Genomic DNA, 17131 nt, shown 5'->3' on the forward strand with positions numbered 1-17131 from the left:
GAGGTGTAGTGGTTATTCTTCTCACCATGCTGAATCTGCGAGCAGGATACAGGATGCAGCCACAGCTGTTCATGGTGGCTAAATAAGGAGATAAAGGTAATCAACTGGACAACGCTCATTTCCACATTTGATGGGACGAATAAGTTTGGGTCTTTTAATGAATTAGCTGCAGTAATAAATTTAACTGAAAAGATGTCTTCCGTAACTATCAATATTCTGATCACATGAAATTTTGAGAAAAAAATTGAATTATCTTGCTATAAAATAATTTGTTAAATCTTTAAAATTATTTTGACCAGTAAGTTGTATGTAGAGTGAGTTTTACTTTATGGAAACACTGGTTGATAGAAACAACTAAGTGAAATTCAAAATTATACATCGTCCAATCTTTCATTTAGAGCTATTTTTAATCATTACATAACCATATATATGTATATAAATATTAACTTTAAGTTATTTAATTTAATAATATCTAAATATTTTAATTAATGAACTTTAACAAATATTTAAGTCTCTACTATATGGAAGACCCTGGAATTGAAACTCAGAAAATTAGGGATGTCACCAAATTGCTAAAGAACACTTTTCTTATTGTGGGGCTTCTCCTTTTGAGCCATACTTGGATTTTAGGAAGAGAAGGTAAAAGTATGACTTTACACTCACCCACTTAGCTGAAGTTATTATAAAGTTTAACCTCTCCCCATGGAAAACCTGATGGTTTTAATATTTATGAAGCTCTTATTTTTCAGATATTTAGGTGTAATACTTAGTTCCATGTTCCATCCTTTCTTTTGACCCAACCTTCAGACCCACAACTTCTGAAGTATCAGGAGAAGTGGGATAGACAGAGGGGGATAGACTGCTCAGCAATCAGCTAACAGCTAAAACTTACAGGACCTTCTGTGAAAAAAGAATGGACTGGCATCCAATAGACATTTCCCAAATTTATTTTAATTAATCAGCTAATATACACAAGATGTATTTTATATTCATGCAGTCACAGATACTGAGTGTTTACTAAGAGGTAGATTCACAAAATTATTCAATACATAAATTCCAGAAGTCTGTTTTTTTTTTAATATTTCAATTTATTATCAAGGAAACTTCGCTGAGCTGATATGTCTGTTTTTCAGCATGGTTCTCCTTTAAAACCAGTGTTCCATCTCTTCTGTTACAAGATGGAAATTACCAAGAAACTGGTTGAAGGGTTCATCATCCTTTTGTTTTCTGTTCATTTATTTCTAGTCACTGGAGGGTATTTTGCTTCATGTCAGAAACCTCATCAGTGATTCTCTGCTTCCTGCTGCAGCTGCAAGCTCCACTTACCTCCACTTGCCAGGCTCCAGCTAATATTATATTGGGTTAGTTCCTGCCCTAAACAAGATCTATGTAAAACCTCACTGGCTGAGAAGGGAAGGTCTCCGTCCTTCTCAGGGTCTCCCACATATCACCTGGGGTCTCACTATCCCTTTTCCAGGACCATTTCTCCTGAGTGTAGCTACCCTTTCTCGCCAGATCTTGTCCAATTCAATTTGACCAAACCTTGTTTTGTAGCCGCCTCGAGACTGTTCTTGTGGTTGTGACCTTAACCCTGTGTCAAGGCCATATGGGGCATGGTCTCTTCCTTTGGACCTCTTAATCCAGCCCTAGAGTAAAACTGCCCTGGTAAGTGCAACTGCAGATTCAACAACAGTAAGCATCTTTGTTGGACAGAGCAATTCATCTTATAAATATTTCACCTTGTTATTGTTTTGACCATTTAAAATAAAATTATGTTTTCTCATATATCTATCAGCCATTATACAAACCTAAGTTTTACCAAAATACAGTTTTATGGGCAATGTGTTTGGGATTTTTCACTCTAGAATTCTGTAGTTTATATGTGTGAACACATTTAAAACTAATATTTTTTACATAACCTTTCAAAAATTTATTTCTTCACACATTCACCAGTCTTCACAGGACTTTATATTTTATTCATGTTTCAGGATATTGTTATCATTATTTAGACAGCTAGTTTCTTTTCTAATTCTTTTGGCTACTTGGAACTCTGCTGTTTAGTGCTTCTTTATGGTGTTTTTATTGTTATTGTTGATGATCTCAAAAGGACATACTTGGAATATACATATCTTGCTGAATTGTAAACTATCTTTCATATACCCCCTTTCTATGCCTCTCTCCCTTCTTTATCCCAATTGGCATAAGAACTCTTTCTTAACAAGTCAGTCATGAGTCAGTTGAGATAGGATTAATTTATTTGAGCAGAGATTAGAAAACAATTTTGAATAAAATGTGCTGATTTGCTCTACTGGAACATAGCATCACTTTTCAAAAGCATTCCTCATGGTTTCTCGGATGCTGCTACTTCCTTGGTAATATTTTTTTTTTTACAACTTTATTGGAGTATAATTGCTTCACAATGGTGTGTTAGTTTCTGCTTTATAACAAAGTGAATCAGTTATACATATACATCTGTTCCCATATCCCTTCCCTCTTGCGTCTCCCTCCCTCCCACCCTCCCTATCCCACCCCTCCAGGCGGTCACAAAGCGCTGATCTGATCTCACTGTGCTATGCGGCTGCTTCCTTGGCAATATTTTTAAATGAGTTTCACAAATCGACACTTATCAAAGTGTGGTCCCCAGAGCAGCAGCATTAACATCTCCTAGGAACAAGTAGAAATGTAAATTATCCAGCCCTGGCGTAGACCTACTGTATCAGAAACAATAACGGTGGAGGCAAGCCAGCCATCTGTATTGAAGCAAGCCCTCCAGGTAATTTTGATGCACACTGAAACCTGAAAACCTGTACGCTAGGCAGTAAAACCCAAATGCAGTTTCTTAAATAAAAAGGTGACATGATCAGAGATTGGTTTAAAAAACCTGCCTGATAGAATTATTTCACAGAGGTAAATATTTTTAAAAGTCATTTTAATGGAACCAGTTTTAACTATTTCATATTGAAATGATCCAATGGAAAACATAACAAGTTTTAGTAAAACAATGTGTTTTATGTTACTAAGGGCATAAAATAATTTCTTCATAGCAAATGCAGAAACCTTCCTTCCATTAAAATGGAATTCAAAGAAGTATAATTTGCTAGATGACTTGATGTGCTGCCCTTATCTTTATGTGCCTGGTTTTCTGCTGGATTAATTAGCCTACGTTTTCATTGAATCTCAAATCCTTGGAAATTAGCCATTAGAGGAAGATAAATTTTGAATATTTAAAAATTGAAAATAAAATTGTTTAAGGTAATTCCTTTCTTAAGATAGAAGAAATAGCATCAAAAAGAAGGTAGGAGCATTCTAAACCATAACAAGAAGGGGTTACTTGAGTTGCCAGGTTAAAAAAAAAAAATGTGGGAAAGTAGAAGGCAGGCCAGAGACAAGGGATCCAGGTATGGTTCACCTGCTTTGTGCTGTCTAGAGGTGGCCCTGGAAGGACTCCTTAGGGGAGTTATCCCATCACTCTGAATTTGTTCGTAAATGAGCCTCAAAGACTTTGGTGTGTAGAGCCCTATGTCATGTGACTCATAATAAATTCATGTATTAATTATTTTCCAGCTTTCTCCAATGGCCATTGTGATGACTGTACTGTTTTTATTACTGTTAGGTTTTATCTGCTAACATTAGAGCACGCAGACATTTCTGTGAAAACGTTATGGTTCTTCTGGGTCCTCTGAAATACTCTGTAGATTATGTGCAACCTTTCATGGAAATTTGAAGGACACTCTATGTCAGGATCATTTTCTTGTATGCTCCGTTTTTTCAGTTACAAACAATGGGTGTGAATATCAAGGGTCAGTGCAGTCTTAAGCAACAGTAAGATTGTTTAATGATGTTTATTATTTCAGTATTTTTTTAAAAGTGTTGTTATTTCTTGGCATTTTGGCAGTGAGTCTTCCGATGCTCTCTTCAGACTCCGGGATTGATGGAAAGGAAAGAATTTAGAGGACTGTTTCACTTTCCGCTTTTATAATGACAATATTTTCCCTATGCACAACATATGCCACTGACATGGTTAGTTCCAACTGTAGAAGCTGAACTTCATCAAAAGTGTCTTGAGCAAAGAAAAGAATATTGCTGTTCAGGCATTAACTGTAGCCCTGAGTCACTCTGTTGGGTCCAAGTTTCATTTATATTCTCATATTAGATCATACCCTTTTGATTTACTTGTAATTCCATTGGAGAGGGGACTGTGCTGGGAAAGTGAAGGATGTATTTAATGCTGCACGTAGATACTTGCACACAAGAATTTTAAGGTTTATGGAACATGTATGTGTCTATGTAGATATAGATTTCTACATAGATATAGATACAGCCTTTTATTGCACATAATTAATGGGACATCTTCATTTTTCAGCTATAGAATTTGTCTCATTTTGCCTTTTCTTTGGGAAATAATTGTGAAACTATATACATATTGCTTTCATGGGTCAACAACCTAAGTAGAATATTGAATCATTAGATTATTTCTGGTCCCAGAATATCTAGGCACTTGAACATAAATATTGTCCATATGGTTATTAAGTTTCAAGTTGTTGTGCTTAAGTTAAATATAACTGATTTTGCATCAGAAAATCCTTGCTTTACAAATTACCTGCCACTGAAAAGATTCTATTATACGGACAATTCCAGCTCAGTACCAGCAAACATACAGTGTTTAAGATCGTAGCATCATGATGGATGATAGCACATTTCTAAATATCTCAATCCTTTACAGACTGCAGCTGCACAGTTATGCCTCTCAAAATAATTCATGCAACAGCACTGCCTTTAAAGCACTATTCACAATTAAATCCAAACTCACAAAGATGTATCTGCCAGTAATTCTTAAACTTTTTGTTATCACGACTCATTACTTTTTTGGAATTCCTCAATTCTTGCAGCCCATATTCATCGTGGGATATATTTATTTCCTTCATACAATTAACTAATATTTACTGATCATTTACTATAAACCAAGAGTACAGTGCTAGGAACTAAGGATACTTTATAGGACACTTTGTAGGTCATACCAAGTTCTTTACTTCCTGGAACTTACCAACTAACCTTATTTTTCAAAATAAAGTCATCTAATGCATTTAAATGGAGATCAAGGGCTGCAGGATTTTGTGGTAAATCCTTTGAGATACATGAAAAGTTATAAAGCAAGGTTTGGAATCATTGCCGAATAATCAGATTTTCAATTTCAAAATATCCAGGAATGAAACAGTTATGTGCTTTTATTTTGCATATCAAAACAATGTCTGAGGTTCTGCTGAAGGCCATAATGAATGTCTGCAATTATTATAAGCTGAATTTGACCATGAATATTCTGTGCTTTGAGAGTCAGTCTGAGTGGGCATTAAATACTTCATGCCTCAAAGGTAAAATTGAGTAAGTTTTTGTGTAAGTTAAAGAAGACATTCCTCGCAGAAATTATTTCTATGACATCCACTTAAGATTATGTGAAGAAGCGGACAGTTACGCCATTTGGGCAGACTCCAATTAGTTTTTTGCCCTTACGGTCCCACTGTACAATTTAACCATTTAATCCCCACCATAGAGAATGCATGCAACAAAAAGTTGAAGAATGAGTGAATGGATTAATGATTAAGAATACTCTGGGCTTCCCTGGTGGTGCAGTGGTTGGGAGTCCGCCTGCCGATGCAGGGGACACGGGTTCGTGCCCTGGTCCGGGAGGATCCCACATGCCGCGGAGCGGCTGGGCCCGTGAGCCATAGCCGCTGAGTCTGCATGTCCGGAGCCTGTGCTCCGCAACGGGAGAGGCCACAACAGTGAGAGGCCTGCGTACAGCAAAAAAAAAAAAGAATACTCTAACTCCTTTTCCCATACAATAGAAAAAGGTAGTGTTTCACAGTATATATCTATGTTACCAAGGGACACGGTAACACCTTCTGAAGGCTGTAGGTAGGTATACAAATTCATACAGTGCTGCCATAAAAAGTTACACCTCTTTTGGCTTCATTTTCTCCATCCCTTGTTTCTTTGCAGAGCGATTCAATGTGTATCTTATGCCTACACCAAATCTGGACATTTATGGCGAATGCACAATGCAGATCACTCACGAGAATATCTATCTCTGGGATATCCACAATGCCAAGGTCAAGCTGGTGATGTGGCCTCTCAGCTCACTGAGGAGATACGGGCGGGACTCAACATGGTTCACGTTTGAGTCAGGAAGGTAAGCTTTGAGCACAGAAGCCACAGGCAGGAGGTCGCGGCCCTCCTGGAGCAAAGGTTCTGTCCCGCAGTGCCCAGGGTGGCCGTTTCATTTCCATGAAGGGTAGAGATCACCAAATATATATCAATAATTTCTTCACATTCTTACTGATAATCTGACTAAAATTGTGTTAATTCTATGGCAGGTTAAGTACCCCATTCAAATAATTCCCGTCTCACTCTGGCATCAAACCAGTTTCATAATTATCTTTATCATACAAGATCTTTGTGAAATTATTACAATATTATATTTGGGGTTCATCCTCCTATATTTTTGGTGCAATAGGATCTCCATAAAATTCAACATGTCCTTGCCAGCATTATAATTGTGGGGTTTTTTTAAAGGAAAATATTTTGAAAGGAGTTTTATATAAAATTGCTTAAATACTACCTTTTAGGTTTGAGATAAGTTAATGCAATATTCATTTACCCAGATGTTTATGTTAATAACATTAATTAAGTATTATTAATTCAGAATGACTGAAAAAGAAGTTGGCAAATCCATAGTTTATGAAATGTGTAATTCAGATTTTAAATGTAGTATGTCAAGACAAATACATTGGTTTCTTGATCACAGCATATGGTTGGAATCCATATGTCTAAAATGAATGCTTGCTTCACAATCATTATTCACAGGTATGGGTTTAGACGTGAGCTTCAACCAACTGAATCAATGTCATTATGCTCTGACCCCTTTGTGATATTGTTGTCACACATCCAAGACAAGACTTAGGGATTCTATACAAGAGGTGTTTAATGTATTCACACTTGGGGACATGATTTATCACATTCTAGAAAGGAATCTGTGGCCTTATAAGGTAATTACAGTGAAGTCACTATGTGACTAGATAGATAAATTATAATAGTTATACAACAGAATATTACCTACCCATGACACACAACTTGGATGAATCTCAAAAACATTGTTGTAAGCATTATGTGTAATTCCATTGGTAGGAAATTCTACAACAGACCAAACTAATTTACAGTGACAGAAAACAAATGAATGGTTGCCTAGAATTGGGGATAGGGAGAGAATGTACTCTAGGAAACACAAAGGAACTTTGGGGGTGGTGAAAATGCCCTGTATCCTGACTTTTGTCAAGAGCCATGGAACTGTTTATAAATATTGGTGTGCATTGTTACATGCAAATTATCCCCCAGTGTTTTTAATGTGAAAAGAAAAAGTGGGGAAAGAAAGTTGGAGGGGATTTACTATTCTTATTTTATATACTTTCCCACTGTTTGAGGTTTGACAATGAGCATTTGTTACTTTTACAACAAAACACTTCCTCTGGAAGGAATGGGGCCAAGGAAGGGGAGAGAGCCCCAGGCATTTTCTGGAGAGGGGGTCTTGAAGCTGTGAGATACAGCCAGGCCTTTATTCCTAGGTAGGCACAGTAAAGTCAGAAGTATGTTTTCATAACCTGAGCAGGCTTTGCACTTTTTACATTTTTCTTGTAAGTCTCCATTTTTTAATACTTTATATCATCTGATTAAAAAGTTAACCCAAACTTTTGAGGGAGTAATTGGAAAGAAAAGCTTAAAATCACTCATAATTTCTCCATCTTGAGAAAATGGCTTCTAATATTTTGGTTTACTTCTTTCCAATATATTTTAAAATCAGCATATTTTCACTTAACATTATATTGAGAAGTAATCTCTGAGTCCTTTAAAATCAAGATTTTTGTGGTCATATGGTATCTGAACATATGGCTGTACTATCATTAATTTAATATTAGGGTGTTTCCAGAATGAACTAGTATAAATAAAGCCACACTGACGGACCATCTGCGAAAAGATGTGCAAATATCTGATCATTTTCTTAGCAGAGCCTTTTTCAAGAAGAATTACTGGGTCAAAAGCTGTGAACATTTTCAAGGTTCTTCACAGTATAGCAAATTGCTTTCAAGGGAAGTAATATCAATTCACACACCCTCTAAGGGTGCAAAAGAGCGTGCTCTTCTTGACCCCATAACCACAGCATTAAAATGATGATTTAAGATGTTTCTATTTTGATAGAGGACTTGGATATCTTGTTTTTTTTTTTCTTTTCTCCTTTGTTTCTTTATGTTTGGAGGTGTGTCCTTGTGTTCATTTCTATGTTTTTCCTTCTTTGAATTTTGGGTGTCCTTTGCCCTTTAATAATTGGGCTACTGACCATTATTCTGTGTGTCTAGTTTGTAAATTCCAGAAGATCTCACTCTTATTAAAGGTAGCCAAGGGCAGAAGGTTTTGTCCATGTGTGATCCAGAAAAATGAAAGCAGGACGCTGTGTTCCCTAGGTCAGAACTGGGAGAAGCTGGGAGGGGAATGGTATGGGTGATGACAAGTGACAATTTAAAGGAAAAATAGGCAGGTAAGGCCCGACCTGTCATCCTAGTGAATGTTGAGCTGAAGAATGACATTTTCTGCGTTTTATTTTACTAGCTCTTTGTACAAGGCACATCATTTGGAAGCAGTTTCTAGCCATTTATTTATACCACTGCATGTACTGGAATGTAATAAAATTGGATGTCAAAATAGTCTTTTTTCTACTGACAGGCTTTTTGCAAAATTCACTTTAAATTCTACTGTACCAATAAAAGACAAGAATAGACAGTAAAAGTGGAGCAAGGTCATTCTTTCTGGAGGAGCATACCTCATACATCCTCACATTCATACCCCATACATGTGAGGACAGAGAGCAAGCGAGGACCAGGAAGCATTCACTGGGAGCTGTCCTCAGAGGGGCGCAGCCTGGGGAGATGAAGTCATAGTCCCCTGCCTGCTCAGAGGAATTGCTCTTTTTTTAAAATAAATTTATTTATTTATTTATCTATTTATTTATTTATTTATGGCTGCGTTGGGTCTTCGTTGCTGTGCGCGGACTTTCTCTAGTTGCGGCGAGCGGGGGCTGCTATTCGTTGTGGTGCGTGGGCTTCTCATTGCGGTGGCTTTTCCTGTTGCGGAGCAGGGGCTCTAGGCGTGCGGGCTTCAGTAGTTGTGTCTCGCAGGCTCCGTAGTTGTGGCTCGCGGGCTCCAGAGCGCAGGCTCAGTGGTTGTGGTGCACAGGCTTAGTTGCTCCACGGCATGTGGGATCTTCCTGGACCAGGGATCAAACTCATGTCCCCTGCATTGGCAGGTGGATTCTTAACCACTGCACCACCAGGGAAGTCCCAGGAATTGCTCTTTTACCGTAAAGATTTTAAGTTTGTATTTTAAGAATGAAAACAACCAATTTGTCATGCAAGATTATTTAATCAAACAATCAAAAAAGATATCCAAACCTGCAGAGGAAGTCATAGGATTCATGATTATGTGCAGTTTTATCCTGTGAAAGACAAAACCACTTTTTTAACTGCTGATGTGGCTTTTTCACTTCACATAACCTCATAAATATTGTAAGCAAAACTAAGGATGAGCTCAAATGCCTGCATAACAAAATTCAAGTGAGCCCCGAATCCTTTTTTATAAAATGATTGTTCAAAACATAACCTCCCTATTCAGCACAATGCTTAATATAACACAATCAGTGCTTAAAATATATGTCTTACTAACTTTGATAATATTATCCCTATTGAGAAGCCTGGGGAAAATCTGGTTACAGATTTTTAACAATTGGAAATATAAGACAATACGGTTCCCATAGGAAGATGGTTAATGGAAGCAAATGCTCTATGTGCTATAATCAAGGATTTCGTGATGTCATAGTGAGGCTTATTCTGTCCTTAAACCTTTTTTGATCAGTAATACAGAGAGAAATCCTTCCTTCTCTAATGTATGACCAGTTATTTAAAATAAAAGGTAAGGCAGAGAGTTTTTAAATGTGATACCAAAGCATGATTACTCCCCCCAAAAAAGATAATTTGACGTAGCAAAATTAAGAATTTGCCTCTGCAAAAACACTTTTAAGGGAATGAAAGGCAAGACACTGATTTAGAGAAAATATTTGGAAGTCACATATTTGACAGTGCACTTGTATCCAAAACATATAAAGAACTTCCAACTCAAAAATAAGAAAAACTACAACCCAATTTTAAAAATAGGGAAAAGATTCAAGCAGAAACTTCACCAAAGAAGACATATGATTGATCAATTATCACAGTAGAAGATTCCAAACCTAATTATTCATTAGGGAAATGCAAATTAAAACCACAATGAGATACAATTATATATCTATTCTAATGGATATAATTAAAAAGGAAAATGTGACAATATCAAATGCTGACAAAGATGCACAGCAGATGAAACTCTCCTATAATGTTGGTGGGAATGCAAAATGGTACAGTGATTTGGAAAGGCACTTTGACGTTTTTAAATAAACCTCAACATACACTTAAGATATGATCCAGCAATCCTGCTTCTTGGTATTTCCTCATGAAAAATAAAAATATACATAGGTTCATACCAAAACCTATACATGAATGTTGCTAGCCACTTTATTCATCGTTTCCAAGAACTGAACAAACGAAATACCCTTCACTGAATGAATAAACAAACGGTGATAAATCCATAGGGTGCTACTTAGCAACATAAAGGAGCAAATGACTGATACACACATGACAAATATATCACAGATTCGTTGTTCTAAGTGAAAGAAACCAGATCCAACAAACAACATATTCTGTGATGCCATGTATATGGGGAAAAAAAGCTATAAGTTTAGAAAAGAGACCAGTGAGTGCCAGAGGGTGGGCTGTAGAAATGAATTGACTAACAAAGCAAAAACATAAGGGAAATTTGGGAGATGGTGGAACTGTTCTTTATCCTGATTGAGGTGGTGGATATGTAATTCTGTACATTTGTCAAAACCCAGAGAACTGTTTGGCACAAAGAATGAATGTTACTATGTGGAAATTTTTAGATTTAAAAATAAATTTTAAAAAAGGAAAGAGTTCACATATATAGCCAAATGACTTTTGGCAAGCCTGCCAGGACCTTTCAATGGTGAAAGGACAGTCTTCAACAAATAGTGCTGAAAAAATTGTATATCCACGTGCAAAGGAATGAAGTTGCTCCCTTACTTACCACCATATTTCACAAAAATTAACTCAAAGTGAATCAAAGACCTAAATGTAACACCTAAAGCTATAAGACTCCTAGAAGAAAACATAGATCAAAACTTTATGACTTTGGATTTGGCAATGATTTCTTGGATATGACACCAAAGGCAGCAAAAGAAAAGGTAGACAAATTGGACTTATTGAAAATTTAAAGAATTTGTGCATCAAAAGACAATATCAGCAGAGTAAAGAGGCAACTCATGAAATGGGAGAAAATATTTACAAGTCATATATTTGATAAGGGGTTAATGTCCAGAGTATAGAGAGAACTTCTAAAAATCAATAACAACAAAAAACAATCTAATTTAAAAATAAGCAAAGGACTTAAGTAGACATTTCTGCAGAGGAGATATACAAATAGTCAATAGTGTATGAAACGATGCTCAGCGTCACTAATTTTTAGGGAAATGCAAATCAAAACTGTGATGAGATGCCACTTACACCCATTAGGAGGGCTACTATCAAAATAATAATAAGTGTTGGTAAGGGTGTGGAGGAATTGGAACCATTGTGCACTGTTGGTGGTTATGTAAAACTGTAGAGCCCCTGTGGAAAATAGTATGGCAGTTCCTCAAAAAATTAAAAATAGGGTTACCATATATGATCCAACAATTCCACTTATGGGTGTACACCCAAAAGAATTGAAAGTAGGGTCTCAAAAAGATATTTGTACACTAATGTTCATAGAAGCATTATTCACAAGAGCTAAAACATGAAAGCAACTCAAGTGTCCATCAATGGATAAATGGATTTTTTAAATGTGATATATACATACAATGAAGATTATTACACAGCCATAAAAAGGAAGGAAATTCTGACACATGCTGTAACATCGATGAACCTTGAGGACACTATGCGAAGTGAAATAAGCCAGCCACAAAGAGTCAAGTACAGTATGATTCGACTTACATGAGGTACTTAAAGTGGTCAAAATCATAGAGACAGAAAGTAGAATGGTGATTGCCAGGAGCTAGGAGGAGAGGGGATGGACAATTATTGTTGAATGAGTATAGAGTTTCAATTTTACAAGATGAAAAGAGTTATGGGGATGGACAGTGATGATGGTTTCACAATATTATAAATGGATTTAATATCACTAATCTTAAAAGCGGTTAAGATAGACCACACAATATTGAAGGAAAAGAACTGAGTAAAAAGACCAATACTACCAGACTTCAAGACATAACTAAAAATCTACTGTCATGAAGGCAGTGTAGTATTAGTGAAGAACACACAAATAGGCCACTGGATCAGAATAGAGAGCCCAGAAATAGGCCCTGATAAGTAAAGTCAACTGATCTATGACAAAGGAGCAAAGGTAATACAATGGAGAAAAGCTAGCTTCTTCAACAAATAGTGCTGGAAAAACTGGACATTCACATGCTAAAAATAATTCTAGACACAGACCTTACACCCTTGACAAAAATTAACTCAGAATGGATCACAGACCTAAATGTAAAATGCAAAACCATAAAACTCCTAGAATATAACAGAGGAGAAAACCTACATGACCCTGCATATAGTGATGACATTTTAGATACAACACCAAAGTCATGATCCATTAAGGAATTAACTGATAAGCTGGACTTCATTAAAATTATAAACTTCTGCTCTGCAAAAGACTTCTCAATGAGAAGACAAGCCACAGGCTGGGAGATCATATTTGAAAAAGATACATATGATAAAGGACTTTATCCAAAATTACAAAGACTCTTAAAACTCAACAGTAAGAAAGCAAAAACCCAATTAAAAAATGAGCCAAAGACTTTGACAAATAACTCGTCAAAGAAGATATACAGATGGCAAATAAGTACACCATATATCATCAGGGGAATGTAAATTAAAATAACAATTAGATACCACTATACACCTGCTAGAATGGCCAAAATCTGGAACATTGACAACAGCAAATGCTGGAGAGAATGTGGAATAAAAGGACTTTTCATTCCTTGCTCATAGGAATGCAAAGTGGTGTAGCCACTTTGGAGGACAATTTGGTGGTTTCTTATGAAACTAAACATATTCCTACCATACAATACAGCAGTCAGGCTCTTTGCTATTTACCCAAAGAAGTTGAAAACTTATGTCCACACAAAAACCTACACATGAATGGTTATAGCAGGTTTATTCATAATTGCCAGAGCTTGGGATCAACCAAGATGTCCTTCAGAAGGTGAATGAATAAACTGTGTTGCATACAAATAATAGAATACTATTCAGCCCTAAAAAGAAATGAACTATCAAGTCATGAAAAGATGTGGAGGAACCTTAAATTGCATACTGCTAAGTGAAAGAAGCTAATCTGAAAAAGCTACACACCTTATGATTCTAACTATATGACATTCTGAAAAAGCAAAACTGGAGACAGTAAAAAAGATCAGTAGCTGCCAAGGGGTTCGGGGATGGTAGAGGATAAATAGAGCACAGAAAATTTTTAGGCCAGTGAAAATACTCTGGATGATACCATAATGATGGATACACATCTTTATACATTTGTCCAAATGCATAGGATGTACAACACCCAGAGTGAACCATAATGTAAACTCTGAACTTTGGGTGATTACGATGTCAGTGTAGGTTTATTAAGTACCACAAATGTACCACTCTGGTGGGAGATGTTGATAATGGAGGAGGCTATTCATGTGTGTGGGAAGGTAGTTGTCAAACCTCTGTACTTTCCCTTTAATTTTGCTGTGAAACTAAAAACTACACTAGAAAATGGTCTTAATAAAAAAAAGTTATGTTCAATAACTTAAATGTATACAACTTCTATTGTTCTTATACCTCAGTAAAGCTGGAAAAAATAAATCTTGTATGTGGAAGTGTTGGAATATATTTTTGTTCTAAATTTTACACACCTATTGTTCCCTATAATCTAATACCTTGTAATGGTATGATAAATTTCCATCATCTATTAGTACAGTTGTCCATCGGTATTTGTGGGGGCTTGGTTCCAGGACCCCCTGTACATAACAAGATCCAAGGATGCTCAAGTTCCCATTATAAAATGGTGTAGTACAGTTGGCTCTTTGTATCCACTGGGTTCTGCATCCTCGAGGATGGATTTGAAGGACCAACTGTAACTGTGGCTGGAAACAACGGACATGCAGCACACAGATATTTCCTTTGACTGTGCCATGAAGCATGAGACACATCAGCAAAGCTGTATGAAGATGGAAGAACATGTGTTTTTGCAGCACTATTAGATTTGGGTTAAAATACTTGTTCTTCTATGTATTTCGCCAAATTGGTTTTCATTCTTGTGTCTTATACCCTTTATTTGTGACCACAAGGACTGAAATATTACTTTGTATCCTTTTGTGATGTCTGAGAATTAGGCAAGGTTTGGAATGTATTCAGTGCTCAAAAAATACTAGTTTTTCCCCCTTTTTAAAATCTCTTCTATCTTTTATTTATGAAAATTGAAATTATTTAATAAATGCATAGTTTTTTAAAAGTCAGATGGTCAGTAAGCTATAATAAAATGGTGAAAGTCTAAGCAAATAAAAAACTAAAAGAAAATATGAAAGAAAAATGTTTTGAAACAGCTGATGTTGACACAATTTCAATTTCCTTCACAACATGTAAAGTATTATTTGTCTGTACTCTTCTACAGTTGCTAAAAAAAAGATAATTCTGAATTTTTTAAGTTTAGTGAAATGCAGCCCTAGCTGAAATGCACTCACGAATTACTAGCATGACCACGTGTATATAATATGCTGTGTGCCTGTAACAGGTAAAGATACTGATGAATTCACTGTCTTGAGTGAGTGGTAGGTTTACTCCTTTGACTAATTAAGGACTAAAATATTTTCATTTGTATGGGAATTATTTTAGGTTATGGCTATTTAATTAAAAATAATCATTTCAGCACTCATTGCTTGTGCTCACTGGTGGATTTCTAGCCTCGCAGTGTCCTGAGGCTTATGCCCGTGCTTATCACCAGCATTAAAATAAATGAACCCAAAGTCATAAGACTGGTCTGGAGTGGCACATTAACTCACTTTGAAAGTTCCTCTTAAAGCTTTCATAAACCAGTCTAAGAAACTGCAATTAACAGTGATATGTGCATCTCCTCTGTAGGTGACCACTTCCCCAGAAAGAGTCCCTTTGTATATCTATATTCAGCACATTTGTTAAAATACAGTCTCTATTTTTTAGTTACACTCTGGGATAATACTATAAAATCATGTCCTGGTGTTTTAGCTTTTTTCATAGAAGAATGTTGATTTCTTCAAAGCAAAGGATCCTTTTTGATTACCAGTATTGCCGTATACAGTGTTGGGCATGTGAAATAGGTGTTTGATGAATTTAATCATCTTTTGTAAATGTGTTACATCTGATAGCTTTCAAAGCTCTTGCTATTACAGGCACACAGCTTATGAAAGTGGCCCAAAATACAGTCACATCAAAAATAATAAAATATCTATGAGTAAATCTGCATAAGGGGGTAAAAGACCTATACTTGGAAAACTATGAGACACTGATGAAAGAAATTGAAGACAACACAGATGGAAACATATACCGTGTTCATGGATTGGAAGCATTAATATTGTTAAAATGACCATACTACCCAAGGCAATCTACAGATTCAATGGAATCCTTATCAAAACACCAAGGGCATTTTTCACAGAAATAGGACAAATAATTTTAAAATTTGTATGGAAATACAAAACCCCAAATAGCCAACACAATCTTGAGAAAGAAGAATAGAACTGGAGGAATCATGCTCCCTGACTTCAGATTATACTACATAGCTACAGTAATCAAAACAGTATGGTACTGGCACAAAAATAGTTACATAGATTATTGGAACAGAATAGACAGCCCAGAAATAAAGCAACACACCTATGGTCATTTAATCTATGACAAAGGAGGCAAAAATATACAATTGAGAAAAGACACTCTTTTCAATAAGTGGTGCTGGGAAAACTGAACAGCTACATGTAAAAGAATGATATTAGAATGTTCTCTAATGTCATATACAAAAATAAACTCAAAATGGATTAAAGACCTAAATGTAAGCCCAGAATCCATAGAACTCCTAGAAGAAAACGTAGGTGGAGCACAGTTTGACATAAATTGTAGCAATATATTTTTTTGGATCAGTGTCCTAAAGCCAGGGAAATAAAAGCAAAAATAAACAAATGGAACCTAGTTACAGGTAAACTTAAAAGCGTTTGCACAGCAGAGGAAACCATCAACAAAACAAAAGGACAACCTACTGAATGGAAGAAAATATTTGCGAATGATATGACTGATAAGGGGTTAATATCCAAAATAACAAGCAACTCATACAACTCAACATCAAAAAAACAAACAACACAATTTTTAAAAAATGGGCAGAAGACCTGAATCAACATTTTTCCAAAGAAGACATACAGATGGCCAACAGGCACATGAAAAGATGATCAACATCATTAATCATTAGAGAAATGCAAATTAAAGCCACAATGAGATATCACTTCACACCTGTCATAATGACTATCATCAAAACATCATAAATAACAAATGCTGGCAAGGATGTGAAGAAAAGGGACCCTTATACTCAGTGGGAATGTAAATTGGTGCAACCGCTATGGAAAACAGTGTGGAAGTTTCTCAAAAACCTAAAAATAGAACTACCATATGACCCAGCAATTCCACTCCTGGGTATTCAAAAAAAAAAAAACCAAAAACATTCATTTGAAAAGATATATGCACCTTAATGTTCGTAGCAGCGTTATTTACAATTGCCGACATATGAAAGCAACCTAGGTGCCCATCAACAGATAATTGGATAAAGAAGATGTGGTATGTATATACAATGGAATATTACTCAACCACAAAAAAGAATGAAATTTTTCCATTTGCAACAACAT

The 17131-nt window shown here is 36.0% G+C and overlaps 1 protein-coding gene across 2 annotated transcripts in view; it reads left to right on the top strand.

Annotated features, from left to right (window-relative positions):
* DOK6 (docking protein 6) overlaps window positions 1-17131 on the top strand; it is a 417331-nt gene that overhangs the window by 268022 nt on the left and 132178 nt on the right. For both annotated transcript variants that reach the window (XM_081252874.1, XM_081252873.1), the window contains exon 5: window positions 5998-6187. In XM_081252874.1, the coding sequence (XP_081109000.1) occupies window positions 5998-6187 (190 nt within the window). The remainder of the gene's footprint in view (window positions 1-5997; window positions 6188-17131) is intronic.

This window comes from Mesoplodon bidens, assembly GCF_964165515.1.
Source record: "Mesoplodon bidens genome assembly, chromosome: 13".
Classification (NCBI taxonomy): Eukaryota; Metazoa; Chordata; class Mammalia; order Artiodactyla; family Ziphiidae; genus Mesoplodon; species Mesoplodon bidens.